This window comes from Lactuca saligna, chromosome 4 (genome assembly GCF_052625555.1).
Source record: "Lactuca saligna cultivar CGN05327 chromosome 4, ASM5262555v1, whole genome shotgun sequence".
Classification (NCBI taxonomy): Eukaryota; Viridiplantae; Streptophyta; class Magnoliopsida; order Asterales; family Asteraceae; genus Lactuca; species Lactuca saligna.
This window is the reverse complement of record NC_136420.1, coordinates 61,238,436-61,254,080: the sequence shown is the minus strand read 5'-3', so window position 1 is coordinate 61,254,080 and position 15,645 is coordinate 61,238,436. Positions and strand designations below refer to the sequence as shown.

General features: G+C 34.4%; 3 protein-coding genes and 1 long non-coding RNA gene across 4 annotated transcripts; 1 reads left to right on the top strand and 3 right to left on the bottom strand.

Annotated features, from left to right (window-relative positions):
* Positions 1–4,333: 4,333 nt before the first annotated feature.
* Positions 4,334–6,362, top strand: CIPK20 (CBL-interacting protein kinase 20). Its single transcript, XM_078990252.1, has one exon. The coding sequence runs from the start codon at positions 4,744–4,746 to the stop codon at positions 6,130–6,132; it is 1,389 nt and encodes a 462-aa protein (XP_078846378.1). The 5' UTR covers positions 4,334–4,743; the 3' UTR covers positions 6,133–6,362.
* Positions 6,363–7,417: 1,055 nt separating this feature from the next.
* On the bottom strand, positions 7,418–9,531 carry LOC145039666 (uncharacterized). The gene is made up of 8 exons (XM_078987694.1): positions 9,468–9,531; positions 9,281–9,383; positions 8,992–9,113; positions 8,667–8,908; positions 8,270–8,590; positions 8,104–8,187; positions 7,805–8,017; positions 7,418–7,626 (listed from the first exon to the last, which is right to left on the bottom strand). Exons 1-8 carry the CDS (start codon positions 9,529–9,531, stop codon positions 7,480–7,482), a joined length of 1,296 nt encoding a protein of 431 aa, XP_078843820.1. The 3' UTR covers positions 7,418–7,479.
* Positions 9,532–10,591: 1,060 nt separating this feature from the next.
* On the bottom strand, positions 10,592–12,393 carry LOC145039665 (uncharacterized). Its single transcript, XM_078987693.1, has 2 exons — positions 10,695–12,393; positions 10,592–10,653 (listed from the first exon to the last, which is right to left on the bottom strand). The coding sequence occupies exons 1-2, from the start codon at positions 12,391–12,393 to the stop codon at positions 10,592–10,594; spliced, it is 1,761 nt and encodes a 586-aa protein (XP_078843819.1).
* Positions 12,394–12,531: 138 nt separating this feature from the next.
* LOC145038552 (uncharacterized) lies at positions 12,532–13,918 on the bottom strand. Its single transcript, XR_013679428.1, has 3 exons — positions 13,668–13,918; positions 13,499–13,564; positions 12,532–12,679 (listed from the first exon to the last, which is right to left on the bottom strand). It is a non-coding gene; the product is annotated as an uncharacterized LOC145038552 (long non-coding RNA).
* Positions 13,919–15,645: the final 1,727 nt, after the last annotated feature.

Here is a 15,645-nt window from a genome sequence, read left to right as displayed (position 1 = left end):
TAATGTTGTAATAAACAAAAAAATAGAAATACATTAATGTATTTAATTGTAGATAAAATTGCAAGAATGATCCCTGTAGTATGTCAAAACTAGCAACTTTGATCCAAAATGGGTTTAGCTCGCAAGGATGGTCCAATAGTTTCGTTTTGTTGCGATTTTAGTCCAAACTTTTCATTTTTGTTGCGGATTTGGTCCAAGTCTATTTAAACTTTTTTATAATGACGTTTTTGCCCTTATGTTTTTTTAATTTATATCAATACATTTTACAATTTACATAATTAAACCAAAATAATACTACCACTATCCCTACCCCACCCATCCACCCTCTCTAGCATACAACTATTGATATGTTATCACCACCACTGTCTCTCACGAGCACTACCGCTACCGCCACTATTGGTCACCAACAATAGCCATTGCCACTGTGACCTCCGGTCACCACCAAAACCATCCAATGAATTCAAACATATTTTTACCACCGACATCATATAAATCAACATCTACAATTTCAAAATGAAACTCAAGAACCACCACCACCATATGATGAATTCAAACATATTTTTTTTCCTGATCTGCAACTTTAAAATCAAGAACAACTAGATTTTTAAACCCACAAGAACAATCAGATTTGTAACAAGAACAATTAATTAGAGTGTGAAATACATGAGATGATTAAAAGCAAAGCTGCACCTGATCTTGTTTCAGTAGAATTGCACCTGCAAAAAAACCCTTCTTGTTTCAGTTTTGGCTTCAACGTCGCCTGAACATCACTGGAGCCAAGGACACCACATACACATAATCATCGCCTGTATGGAGGTGACGGTGGTAGTTACACCTCAGGCTTTGCAAAAATTTGGGTATAAGAACCCTATTACAACTGCTACCCTAAAACCTAATCTAGCCGCCATTGTATCAGTCGGAGGAAAATAAGCACGAACCATCGAAACCCTAATCTTGCTGCCACGATAAAACAACATTGAACCAGATCTGAAAACCCCCACAACCATCAGCGTTTGAGAATAAGGATAGCAGCGATGACGATAATCCGCCAGAAGCCTCGGTTGACGAAACCTCTTCACTGGAAGCACCTTTGCCGGAAGCATCTTCACCGAAAACATCTTCACGAGAAGCCTCATTCGCCCTCTTTACCAAAACCCTCTTCTCAGAATGAATAAGATGTGTTTTGTGTAGAGAGAGAGAGAGAGAGAGAGAGAGAGAGTTTTTTTATTTTTGTAATAAAAAAATTAAAAAAAGGGGAAAATACCAAGGGCAAATCCATCATTATAAAACGTTTTATAATTTTTGGACTAAAATCGCAACAAAACGAAATTATTGGACCATCCTTGCGAGTCAAACTTATTTCGGACCAAAGTTGCTAGTTTAGACATACCATAGGGACCATTCTTGCAATTTTGTCTTAATTGTATAAATACAATTGTGGGTTTATTTGTCATTTAACACTCAATTTTTTCACCATTTGGATGTTTCCTCAATCCTTATAAATAAATTTGTTCCTTTATTTTAATGATTCTAAGTTCATCTTTTTGTTTGTCCGCTCAAGTTTTAAATAATAAAATTGCATAGATTAAAGAATTCAATTTTCTTTCTCCAATCATTTTCTTATCTTCTTGGTACATGTTCTTTGTGTTTTCTTTTTGTTTGTCTACCACATGCTTGTATAATGTTATTTTTTATATTTTAGAAACAACATACTTGTAAAATGTAAGAAATAACATTGTACTTTTAACTGAAAGTTATTTATTTTTGGTTAACTGAAGGAAATAACAACATACTTTCTCTTTTTTACCAATGTGGGTAATTTGTTTTGATTTTTATTATCCTATAATGGATTAAAAGTAACATACATTGCTATTATTATCTAAAAGTAAAGTTTATTGCTGTCGTGGTTTAAAAATAAAGTACAATTTACTAATTATATATGTGTATCTTACCATTTTCCAAGCGTGAGAGTTGCAAGCATGAGTTCAAAGACATTACAAGTAGAAATGCAACGAAGACAAACACAACTTGAAAAAGCAATTGGTGGCTTTTATGTGAGAATTCATTAACTACCAAGTGATTCTTAGTTTTTATGTTTTAAACACTAGTAATGTAATCGACACTTTAAATGTATATATAGATGATGTTTATTATAATATTTGTTTTTGGAAAATGTTGTTTTTAGTAATATATTAAACATTTAGTAATGTATTTGACATTTGTAGTTTAATATAATGAATTTTTACTTCATTTTGGCCATAATTAACTGACTTTTTTTCTTAACTACTATTTTTTTTAAATGAAGACATTTAGTCAGTGTTGTAAAACTCGCCGAGTTGGCTGATTACTCCTTTGAGTACTCGCTACTCGACCCCTTACCGATGCGAGTTACAAAATCCCAAGTACTCCCTGATCGGCCCCTTACTAACATGAGCAGTGTTGTAAAACTTGATCAACTCGGTGATTAATATGTATAATATACTTAATGAGTTATTATTTAACACACACATGTGATTATTACTACATACACATATCTTAAATTTTCAGTAATTATTCACAAAGTGAGACCATGATGTGTTTTTTTTTTTCACTTTTTGTGTATTCACATGTATTCAATTTTGTTATATATTTCAATCAACTTATGATTTTCACATATATAATTTCCCTAAAAGTATTTCTACATGAATTACAAAATCTGAGTACTCCCCGAGTACTCCCGAGTACTCGCTACTCGGTAGTCGGTCGATCAGACACCGAGCAACGAGTTGTACAACCTTGCATTTAGTAACGGAATTCCTACGGAAAATCCGTTGGTTATGTGGGCCATCGGAAATCCGTAGGTGATAAAGTCAATGTCAATTAAAGTGGGGCCCGTTAGTAATCCGTAGGAAATCCATAACTATTTATTTCTGTAGCTATTCTGTCGATAATTTACTGATGAATAATTCCGTAGCTATCCCGTCAAAAATATTTACTCACAAGCGTTTATGCTACAGCCCATTTTCCGTCGCAATTCCGTAGGTATGGAGGGATCGCTAGGAAGAGAGTCGTATTATGTGTTGGTATATAACTGAGAGCTCTCACACCATGAGTACATAGTGAGTTATGGTTCCCATTAAACCCTAATAAAATCCTAACAATTAATTATTTGTATTCTAGCATACATCCAATCGGAAAACAATTCACAAGCATACCTCCGCCACCACTATTCTGGAAACCGTCAGAGCCAATCACTTAGGGGTAAAACTCAAAATTAGATAAGTGGATCATATGATCCAACCCACGGATGTGATGCTCATTATCCAACTTATATGAAACTACCACAACCTATCTTCCTTTCTCTTTGGGACCCGGCAGTTGTCCCACACGTAACGTTGGCTCCACCTGGTTCTCAACTTGCCCTTCTTTGTTTTGGTCAATGATGATCGTTGCATCGTTTTCAGCATTAACTGCTCAACAAATGACTGGTTTACAAACTGCCGTCCGTTGGCAGATATTTTTGCCACAAACAATCAAAATCTAATTGGTTGAAACGTACACTAAATAAATGAGATCTAAGTTGATGTTCTTTTAAGATGCTATGCGTCGGCCAATCAGGACTCTCTTAACTGATTGAAGTTTTGTCTAGTATAACTCAAAGGAATTCAAACTTTGCGCTTATATTTTATTCAGTATTTTATTAAGTATATGATATGATATGATTAATGGTTTTCTTTTTTGAATTTTTTGGCCAATGTAGCTCTAACTAAATCACTGAAGTTGATATGAACATATCTAAATTTAATTAAAACTTTACAATTTATTTCTTAAATTAACAAGCCATCATTCAGTCGGGACGATAATTTATTTTATACCAAAAGTTACTTGGTATTATTCCTTAAGATTAATTACGTACTAAAGACACAAACGTATGAGAAGTGTTGTCCAGAAAAATATGAATATATGAGAACTCATATACCAATTTGAGAATCATTTTTTAGGGTTAAGGTTAACCTATATTTGATAAATATATACTTTTGAAATTTACTACAAGAAAAATTATACTTAGGAATAACTTATATGTTATGTTAGAAAGTTGAGTACTGTTTAACACATTACATTTTCTAAAAAAAAAAAAAAAAAAAAAAAAAAAAAAAAAAAAAAAAATCAAAATCGTGAAGAACAGGAATATATTAATCAAATTAGCTTTATAAATACGTTGTGCAAATACATTATTTATATAGTTTGTATATGAAGCCCTAATGTTCACAACCACATACTCCTCATTTTCTCCTCGCTCCCCTAATCTCTACATTAGTTGTTTGTTTCTACACATTAATTAATCTAACAGGTAACAATCCTCCACAACGATTAAAAAAACCTAAAACTATTCCAATAAAAATTTATCTTTCTATAAATAGTAAGCATAATTCAATAATCACTCGTAATGACACAATCTCAACCAATCATTTGTAATTTATCCACCCAATTCCGATAGATTGATGAGGCAATGCCTTGTGTTCCACTATTTGTTATATCTCACTAATTAATTCTTTTTCTTTCGTTGTGCTTCTCTCAAGGGGAAATATCTTCTTTAGCACCTCTTCCTATGGAGGCAAGGTCCTAATTCCTTGTAGCCCCTTGACTGCATCCATTCATGGTTGATCAAACCATGAATGTCTTGTGAGTTTGATATATCTTCTTTGTTTCTGATCTTTTGGATTTTGATAAATCTGAAAGGAAGGAATTAAAATCAGCTTAAACATGGAGAACAAGAAGATTTTGATGCAACGATACGAGATAGGAAAATTGCTAGGACAGGGCACATTTGCAAAGGTCTATCATGCCCGAAAACTGAAAACCAAAAAAAGTGTTGCAGTGAAGGTGATTGAGAAAGGTAAGGTTATGGAGAACAACTTGATTGACCAAATCAAACGAGAAATCTCTACAATGAGGCTTGTTAGGCATCCAAATGTTGTTCAACTTTATGAGGTCATGGCTAGCAAGACTAAGATTTATTTTGCCATGGAATATGTTAAAGGTGGTGAGCTTTTCAATAAGATTGCAAAAGGGAGGTTGAAAGAGGAAGCCGCTAGAAAATATTTCCAACAATTAATCGCAGCTGTTGATTATTGCCATAGCCGAGGTGTCTATCATCGTGACCTAAAGCCAGAAAACCTCCTTCTAGATGAATCTGGGAACCTTAAAGTTACAGATTTTGGATTAAGCGCTTTGGTTGATAGTAAAAGGAATGATGGTCTTTTGCATACAACATGTGGAACACCTGCTTATGTTGCACCTGAGGTTATTCACAAGAAAGGTTATGATGGCGAAAAGGCAGATATTTGGTCATGTGGGGTGATCCTTTTTGTTTTGCTTGCAGGTTATCTTCCATTTAATGATCCTAATTTAATGGGAATGTACAGGAAAATAAGTAAAGGGGAATTCAAATGTCCATCTTGGTTCCCTCCTGAGGTCAAGAAATTGCTTTCAAGAATTCTTGACCCTAATCCAAACACAAGGATGACGTTAGACAAAATCATGGAAAATCCTTGGTTTCTAAAGGGATTCAAAAAGATTGAGAGCCACTACATTCCGAAAGGTTTTCTTGATTCCGAAGAGGTGTTCAAATATATAGATAGTCCAAAGTGTAGTTGTACTGATCTTAAAGGACTCGAAGAGAGATCACTCACAAAAAGTTCCTCTAATTTGAGTTCTTTGAAGCCTACGAGTATGAATGCTTTTGATATCATTACGCTTTCTCAAGAGTTCAATCTCTCTGGTTTATTTGAGAACAATGTTCCAAGTAAGAAATCTGAGGCCCGTTTCACGACCAAAGAATCAGCATCAGCGATTGTGTCTAAACTGGAAGAAGTGGCTTCGGTGGAGCAGTTTCAGATTACGACAATGGCAGATGGAACAGTAAGGATGCAAGGGTGCAAAGAAGGGAGAAAAGGGCAATTGGCCATTGATGCTGAGATATTTGAAGTAACACCCTCCTTTCACGTGGTGGAGGTAAAGAAATTGGCCGGCGACACCATAGAATATGAAAGATTCCGGGATCAAGGATTGAAGCCTAAATTAAAAGACATAGTTTGGACATGGCAGGGTGAGCAACAAACAACAGAAACAAGTACCTCAGACCAATCATGATGAACACAAGTTTGATTAATTAGCCTTTATCCAATAAATGAATACACATCTGCATGAGGTTGTACGTCTGTGCAAATGTAGAATTTGAATTGGAAAAGTTGCAATTCTGATTTAAAATCATGGGACGCCATTTGTTTAGATGATGATGAATTAATGCAATTATATAATCCTTCTGTTTTTTTAATTATCACAGTTGAACAGTTTATACCTAAGTAAACCTAATTATTTCACCGTGGCTTTTTTTACTTTTTGTGCCAACCATTGAAGCAAAGTTATTTAGGCAATTCGTTGTGGACACGGTGTTATAAAGTCAAAGTATTGTCACCTCATATTTCATCAATTCTAATATGTTGTAACATGTGGGTGGTGGTGGGGGGTTCTAATGTTATTACATGGTGTTGAGAGAGAGAGAGAGAGAGAGAGAGAGAGAGAGAGAGAGAGAGAGAGAGAGAGAGAGAGAGAGTTAGTTTTATTTCATTTCATTTCAGTGGGTGTTATCTCCCGTTCCCCTTACCACATCTCAATAACACCACATCTAATAACACAAGGTTGGAGCGGTGTTCCTATTGTTACCATTGCATTTGAGGGTGCTATGTCATTATAACAGGCGTGTGTAGTTTTTTTTGCCAATGATAAAAACATTGTCACATTGGTGGTAAATAAGTTTTTACAAAATTTGCCACATTTTCTCATGTTATGACATGGTGTAGAGAGAGAGAGAGAGAGAGAGAGAGAGAGAAAGAGAGAGAGAGAGAGAGAGAGAGAGAGAGAATTTCATTTACACTACAAAAATACTAACCTTTAGCGTCGTCGCAGTTGAACATCTCTGTCGTCGCTAATGCTATTAGCGACGACATATCGTCGCTAATGCGTCGCCGCAGTTGGTTCGCAGCTAATACCCCATGTCGTCTCTAATACTGTGGTCGCTAATAACTGTCGTCTCTAATACACTGATGTCGTCTCAAATAGTGTCGTCCCTATTAATATTCCGGCAACCGGTAGGATTTTTCCGGCGATACTCTCTGGAGGCCATGTCGTCACAATTGACAGTAGTCGTCTCTAAAGGCGTCGCTGCTAATGTTTTTTTTTTTTTTTTTAAGAAAAACTTATTTTTGATAATATTAATTTATATATATATTATAAAATGCTGTTTTGATAAAAATACATATATAAATACATACGATATTATATAAAAACATCAAAAATACCATATTCCATTAACTATTTTCCAAACAAACATCAAACATACCATATCTAATAAATCTCAAACAAACACTTAATATATATCATACATAAACTATTTTCCAAATCAAAAGTAACATCCTCCATATCATAAAACAAGAAATACTAGTTGTCTTCGTCTTCCCCACCGTCTTCCCCACCGTCCTCCCCATCGTTGTTTTCCTCGTTGACTTGGTTTTTAAACGAGCGAATAATGTCTCCAATGGCCGTCACAAATGCCGGGTTTTGAAGAAAAGCGTTCACATCAACATCCTACAATTAAGTTACAAACAAATAAGTTATGAACAATTCAACAAACCATCAAAGCACCAAATCAATTAAGTCTATAACAATTTAAGAAACTACCGAGTTACCAAAAGTTACTACAAATACATTAAGTTCTTAACAATATAACAAAGCAACCAATTTTTTTTAAGAATTTAACAAGTACCTGCGTTGGTTGCGATGCTTGTGATTGTGGCTGCCATTGGGATGAAGCACTTGTACCCGCAGTTGAAGAAGCTTTAGGCCCAATACCTCTCACATGCCCCCTTCGAGTACCCAACACCTTCTCAAATATTGCGATCCAATCAATGGTGTCTGGATCACCACCAGAGTCGGCTATGTGATGAGTCTGTAGAGCAACCTCAGCAACTAAGGCATTCTGTATTTCACAAAGATTGTTAATATACGTTAAAACTAACAAAAAAAATTAACAATCTACTTCATTTTTAAGTAATAATAACTTACATATTGCTCTTCAACCAATGGATCAACAAATTCCCCTCTTTTATTTACATGCGCACGATGAAATACTTCAAGTCTATTCAAATTCTGTTTAACATTACAAAATATGTTATAGTTGAATAAACATTAAAAAATATGTTATAACTGAATAAACATTATTGTAACTTACTTTTTTGAAACAAGCACTACCGTAGCTGCACGTCCCTCCACGATTCTTCACTACTTGCTTCTTCCGGCATTCTTTGTTTCCAGCGGATCGTTTTTGATGTTTTTCTGTTAAGAAATGGTCAATAGCAGCATTCCAACGCTGCTGATCCATACCCCTAGGGGCTTGAGCCCTTGCTGCCTCCACATTCCCTGCAAAATCATCAAAACGGTTTTTTGCAATATTTTTGCGGCCTCTATACCGCGCACATATCCGATTATTCAGTGATGCCCAATAAGTTGAAGCCATGAGATGATTTGTAATCGCGTCAAAATCAAACCATCTCTACAAAAAAAAATAGATAAATTAAAAATAAATCAAAATTAAAAATATTAAATATATAACTTTATAAATAATTTACCGAAAGATACTGCAACATTCCAACCCTTTCGGCTTCAGAAACCTCTGTCCATGTGTCTTTATCAAAACCGATGTCCCGCCACATATAGCTCCCAACCTCCCGAATAAAACATTCATACACCTCCCCAATCAGCATGTTAGTATTTACGTCAAATACTATCTTAAGAGGCCGTTCACCATTAGCTTTATAGAGTTTGTGCATTTTTTTATTTACCGCCATGCCTCTTCGTTTCGGAAGCACCACTGCATAAAAAAAATATTAGTCAGAATAATTTTTTATATACATACAATGTGAAATACATTGAATTAGAATAGATTTTAATTACCATCGTTTTGGTGATCACCAAAACCCCCACCGAACGGATGTGGTGGCTCGTCACCACCGTCGCCTCCATGACCCATCACAGCAGCCATGAGATGGAGCAATGCAATCCAAAAAAATGACATCCTGAAAAATTATAACACAATATGAATATATATATATATATATATATATATATATATATATATATATATATATATATATATATATATATATAATATGACTACAACAAATACAAACCTTATTTTACTAATTAAATGTAAAAAGATTTTTTAATCATTTCGCCCCCAGACACTTCAGTGTCTGCCGATACATCACTATCATAATCAGAATCTTCCTCATCATAATCAGTCTCGCAATCAGACACATTATTGATGATACTCGTTGGTGGGTCAACTTCAATATCATCTTCAATCGATTGAGAATTTTGAAAGTACTAGCTAAAGTCAATTGAGAGAGTGAAATTGGAAGAAGCATTACTAAGAACGACATCGGTTGAATCATTGTCGATATTTTCAATGGGATCATGATCAACATCATTCATCGGTAGATCCCAAATTCTTCTATGATTAACATTTTCAACAACCTACCGTTGGGTGTCATTTTCGTCACTTGGAGAAGGTTCTTGGATGTAAAATACTTGCTTGGCCTGCGTAGCAAATATGAGTTGATCTTCGCTGCTCAATTCGCGTTGTGGGTCGATAGTGGTGAAATTATTATCAGATTTAACTCCTGCAGTATCGAACCACTTGCAACGAAAAAGTACGGTGGAATATTTATGTGGATAATGCAACTCGATAATCTCTTCTAGCTGACCATAATATTTCTGCTTATGCTCTCCCTCAGTTAGAACCCCCGAGTTTTGTGTTGATCGTTGAGCGTCACGCATAAGTACCATATACCTAACACCATTCACTATGCAAGCGGTGTAAGTAAAGGCATGCGCATGCACACCGATTGAAAGAGCTGATAACTCCTTATTAAACTCTAGAGATTTTTGTTTTTGCATATCATAGACCTTATGAAGAAACCATTTAGGAAATTCGATTTTTTCATCACTTTCAGGATGTAATGATTTGAATTCACTACATTGATGAAAATATATATATATATTTAGTAAAAATGTGAAATTAAAAAAAGACAATGAATTAAAAGATAAGAACACTTACGCAATATACTTTCTGACTTCCTCACAATTATCAAGCACAAACCAATGTAGACGTTTTCTCTCCTCTAGACTGAGATTTTTCATTTTCCTTCCGCTAGTTGGTCGACACTTAGACTGAAACACCCATAGCTTTGTTTCTTCTATGATAACATCCTCGTTTCTTTCAAGGCGATTGAATCGAGTCTCAACATCTTCAAGGTACATCGAACAAAATGATAATGCCTCTTCAGCGACATAACCCTCAGCTATAGAACCTTCCGGCCTCGCCTTGTTTCTGACATAGTTTTTTAGTTTTTTCATATACCTTTCAAAGGGATACATCCATCTCATACATACTGGGCCTCCAGAAATTGATTCATCAGGTAAATGCAAAACTAAATGAACCATAATGTCAAAAAACGCAGGAGGATAGATCACTTCTAATTTGCACAATATTTTAATAATGGCTGGTTTCGCTTCTTTCATATCCTTCACCGACAATGTTCTTGAGCAAAGTTGCTTAAAAAACATACAAAGCTCTATTATTGGTGTATAAACACCTTTCCCCAAAAGACCTTTAACTCTAATGGGTAACAAACGTTGCATAAGAATGTGATAATCATGAGATTTCAACCCAATAATGTTAGTATTGGTTTCATTCACTTTCTTACCGATGTTAGATCCAAACCCATCTGGCAGTTTCACATTTCTTATAAACTTACAAAAACGAATGCGGTCAGCTTTCGTGAACGAGTAAGGTGGATGGGGTTTATGGAACTTGTTTCCATTCTTTTTCAACCATAGATTTTTCCGAATGTTCAGTTTTGTCAAGTCCGCCCGAGCATTTGATGTGTCTTTAGACTTATCATTCATCAGAGAAGTACCTACAAGACTCTCACCGACATTTTTTTCAACATGCATAAGATCGAAGTTGTGCTTCAGCTCCAGAGAAGACCAATACTCAAGTTCAAAGAATATGCTCTTTTTGGACCAATTCAACTCGAAATCCTCACGATCTCTCTTAATACCAGCTCGTTGAGCAGCTACTTTACCCGGTGGACGAAACAATAGACGAGCGTGTTGCGCTTGTATTTCTTCCTCACTAAACTTTCTTGGAGGACCTCTTGTCTCATGTTTGCCATTATAGTCCAAACTTTTTCTCCATGGATGGTCAGCATCTAAGAACCGGTGATGACCAATATATACGACTTTATTTGATACTCGGTATGACGGGGTGTCTTCGTTGCAAGTCGGACAAGCTTTGTACCCTTGTCCGCTCCAACCGGATAAACTACTACGAGCAGGAAAGTCGTTTATTGTCCATAACAACATCGCTTTCAAGTTGAAGAATGTATTTGTCGCTGCATCTTTAGTACGTACTCCAAAACTCCATAATTGCTTCAACTCATCCACCAACGGCCTAAGGAACACATCCAAGTCCTTCCCGGGTGCTTTGGGGCCGGGAATCAACAAGGTCAACATGAAAGATGACTCTTTCATGCATAGCCATGGTGGAAGATTGTAAGTGGTGAGTATGACAGGCCACGTGCTGTGAGGATTACACATGTTACCAAACGGATTAAAACCATCAGCAGCAAGCCCTAAGCGTACGTTTCGGGGTTCCCTCGAGAAGTCAGGATACTTCATATCAAATTTTTTCCATGAAGTACCATCAACGGGATGAATCATCGTACCATCTTTGGATTGTCCGGTACTATGCCAAATCATATCTTTAGCTGTGTGTCTTGAACAGTACAAACGATGTAGTCTGGGGGTCACAGGAAAGTATCGTAAAACCTTATGAGCCACCTTCTTACCCTTTGTATTTTCATCAACCCACCGAATCTCATTACAAACTGGACATTTTTGCAACAACTCGTGCTCTTTCCAGAAAAGAAAGCAGTCATTTTTACATACGTGTATTGACTCATAACCTAAGCCGATCTTTTTAAGTGTCTTTTTTGCTTCGTAATGTGATGGGGGGACCCTGTTTCCTTCAGGAAATGCGGTTTGCAACAACTCAAGAAGCTGATCGAATGAACTATCAGTCCATTTGTTGATCACCTTGATATGCATCAGCTTTGCTAAAAAGTCAAGGGACGAAAACGAACATCCAGGATATAATTTGAATTGGACTTCCTCTAACAGCTTTTGAAATCCAACATCAACACCTCTATCGTCTGTATCTAGGTTCCCTTCGTTGCAGTTGCTATCATTTTCAATCACACCTCCCATAACATCATCAATAACATCAGCCATCTCGTTACTACGCGGTATGTCTTCGACAACCGGGTGAGTTGTATTTTCGCCGTGATACTTCCATATAATATAATGTGGACTAAAACCATGTTGAAGTATATGGAATTTCATTATGGCTAGTTGTATAAATTTATTGACATTGCATTTGTTACACGGGCATCTAATTTGACCTTTGTTATCGACATGTGGTTTGGACCTCTCGAGAAAAGATTCAAGTCCTTGTTGGAACAAGGTAGAGTTACGGTTTTCAATAGTAGTCCACGTTTTATCAATAGACATGTTGCAACTGAAACAAAAGTTAAGTTTTAGTGTTTACGCTACAAGAAGTAAAACTTGGATTGAATATTTATAACAACCGAATATTTCTTAAATTATTTTTTTTATTATAGCATGATACTTTAAACGATAGTATATATATTTGTTATTTATATTATCGTTTTTTTTCATAACTTATAGATTTAGCGTAGCGTTTTAACTTTTAATTTTTTTTATTATTAAATTTTACTGTAAATGATATTATATATTTGTTATTTATTTAATTAGTTTTTTTTCTTTTAAGAACTTTTTTACGAATGTTTCTTCATTAACTTATAGAAAAAATTATCTATTATGATGTATTCATTTTATTCTTTTAATATACAATAAAATATATTTCTAATAATCATATGAATATTCTTAAATTTTACATACAAATTCATGATGAACATACAATAGTTTCACAAATATATATATATATATATATATATATATATATATATATATATATATATATATCAATTTCACATATAAATTTATCAAACTCATACATGATATATATAAATTTATCAACAAGTATATATATATATATATATATATATATATATATATATATATATATATATATATATATATATATATATATATATATATATATATATATATATATATATATATATAACTACTCAATTCATACAAAACATATCAAATTAATCAACTAAACACACATTCAACCAATTGAAAAAAAGATCAAATTCACAGTTCTAGTTCTAGGTTCATAAACAATTTTACAGTTCTAGGTTCATAAACAATTTTACAGTTTACATCAAATTATACTAATCAAACTAACCTGTCTGCCAGCAAAATGAAAGCTAGAACAATTTTTCAGTGGTGAAGCTGCTGAACTTGAACCTTGCTGGAACGAAGAACAAAAAAAAAAAAAAAAGCAATCAACTCAAATAAGAATCGGTGGTGTTAATTGGAGTACAATGGCCGGAGATATGAGCAAGAACACTAACCTTGCCGGAGAAATGAACACGAAATCGAAGCTCCCGTCGGAATTGGAGGACACTCGCTTTGGAGTTAAACCGCCGGTGGGCGGGACTCGGTTTTGGAGGACAATCGGTGGTGGGAGAAGGGTTTGTAGCCCAATCAGCGGTGGAGAGCGTTGGGAGTCGCCGGAGTCGTCGGAATCGCCGGTTGAAAGAAAAGGGACGTTCGTCTGCGTCTGGGGAAGACGAACTGGAACATAAAGGGCTAAGCTATTAGCGGCGACGCTAATAGCGGCGACATGTGGCTATTTGCGGCGACAAATTGGAGGGAATCATACGCGCACTTTTTGGCGATTACCAACCGTTGGATTTGGTTGGAATTGTAGGGTCAGATTTCGTTTTAGGGTGCGTTAACGGATCGACCCCTTTAGCGGCGACATGTCGCCGCTAAAGGCGTCGTCTCTAATGCCTTATCACAGGATTAAACTCTATCCGTTGGATTATTTTCCAAACCAAGGGTCACGATTGAAAGTAGCGTATCTCCGACGGATCACCGGTGTCTGTCTTTAGCGACGCCGCTATTAGCGACGACAACGTGGTTTTAGAGGCGACATACAGCGCGTCAAGTCTGGTGTCGCCGCTATTGATTGTGTCGTCCCAAAAAACGTCGTCCCTAATACTCTGAATTCTTGTTGTGTTAGTGTTATCTCTTACCACATCTAATCACATAAGGTTGGGGCAGTATTCCAACAATTAGCATTATGTTTTTAGGTGCTACGTCATCATAATTGGAGTGACTAGTTTTTTTGCAAATAGTAAACGGGTGCCACATTAGCGGCACATAAATTTTACAAATTTTGCCACATTTTGCTTATGAATGGAGTGCGATGGTTTTTTTACCAATGATATATATAGTGGTATTTATGTTAAAATATTGCAATAATCAATCATGAAATAAGAAAATGTTTATCATTAAGATTTGTCATTGGTGAAAATTCACCTATGAGATTTACCATTGACAAAAAAAAAAGTTAGAGTATATTGTTCACCACCATTAAAAGTGTCATATAGGCTTTTACTATCGATAAAAATCTCACACCTTATAATCTTATAGATGTTATTAGTCTTTTGATCATAATTCCAAAACACATCAACTTTTGCAATTAACTCTACACCTATGCAATACCAACAATCTTTCAAAATCCACCTAAATACTTTTTATTTTTCTAACAAACATATATCTTCATTATTTATAGTTATAAATATTAACATGTTAGTTTTAATTTAATTAGTAATACAAAATTATTGATTTGTATTTAATATAAAATTTTGCTTATATATAATCTAATTATGATATATATATATATATATATATATATATATATATATATATATATATATATATATATATATATATATATATATATATATATATATATATATATATATATATATATATATATATATATATAGAGTCAAGATCAAATAAGAAGAAATTTTTTGGTAGGAAGGTAACAAATTTTTTATATACATATTTTGTTAGGAAAAAAATGATACGAATCATTAGATGATTCACAAGAAAAAAATCCGGAAAAAACACTTTTATTATTCATTTTTAGGTAAATCAAGAAAAAAAATTCATTTTATAACAATTTTAGTGAATATTAACAAAATTATCGTAAAAATGAATCATCGAAATATTTTTTCGGGATTTTTTTTTTGTGAATCATGTTATTATTGATTCATCTAATGATTCATTTATTTTGTTCGCCAAAAAATAAGTTGAATTTTTTTTTTTACCTTCCTACCAAAAAAAATTTCTTACCGGATCTATATATATATATATATATATATATATATATATATATATATATATATATATATATATATATATATATATATATATATATATATATATATAGTTTTGGTTTATCTAATTATAAGAAGTAGGGATGTGCATTTAGACAAAATACCCGAACTGGACCGAACCAAATTAGCACCGAAT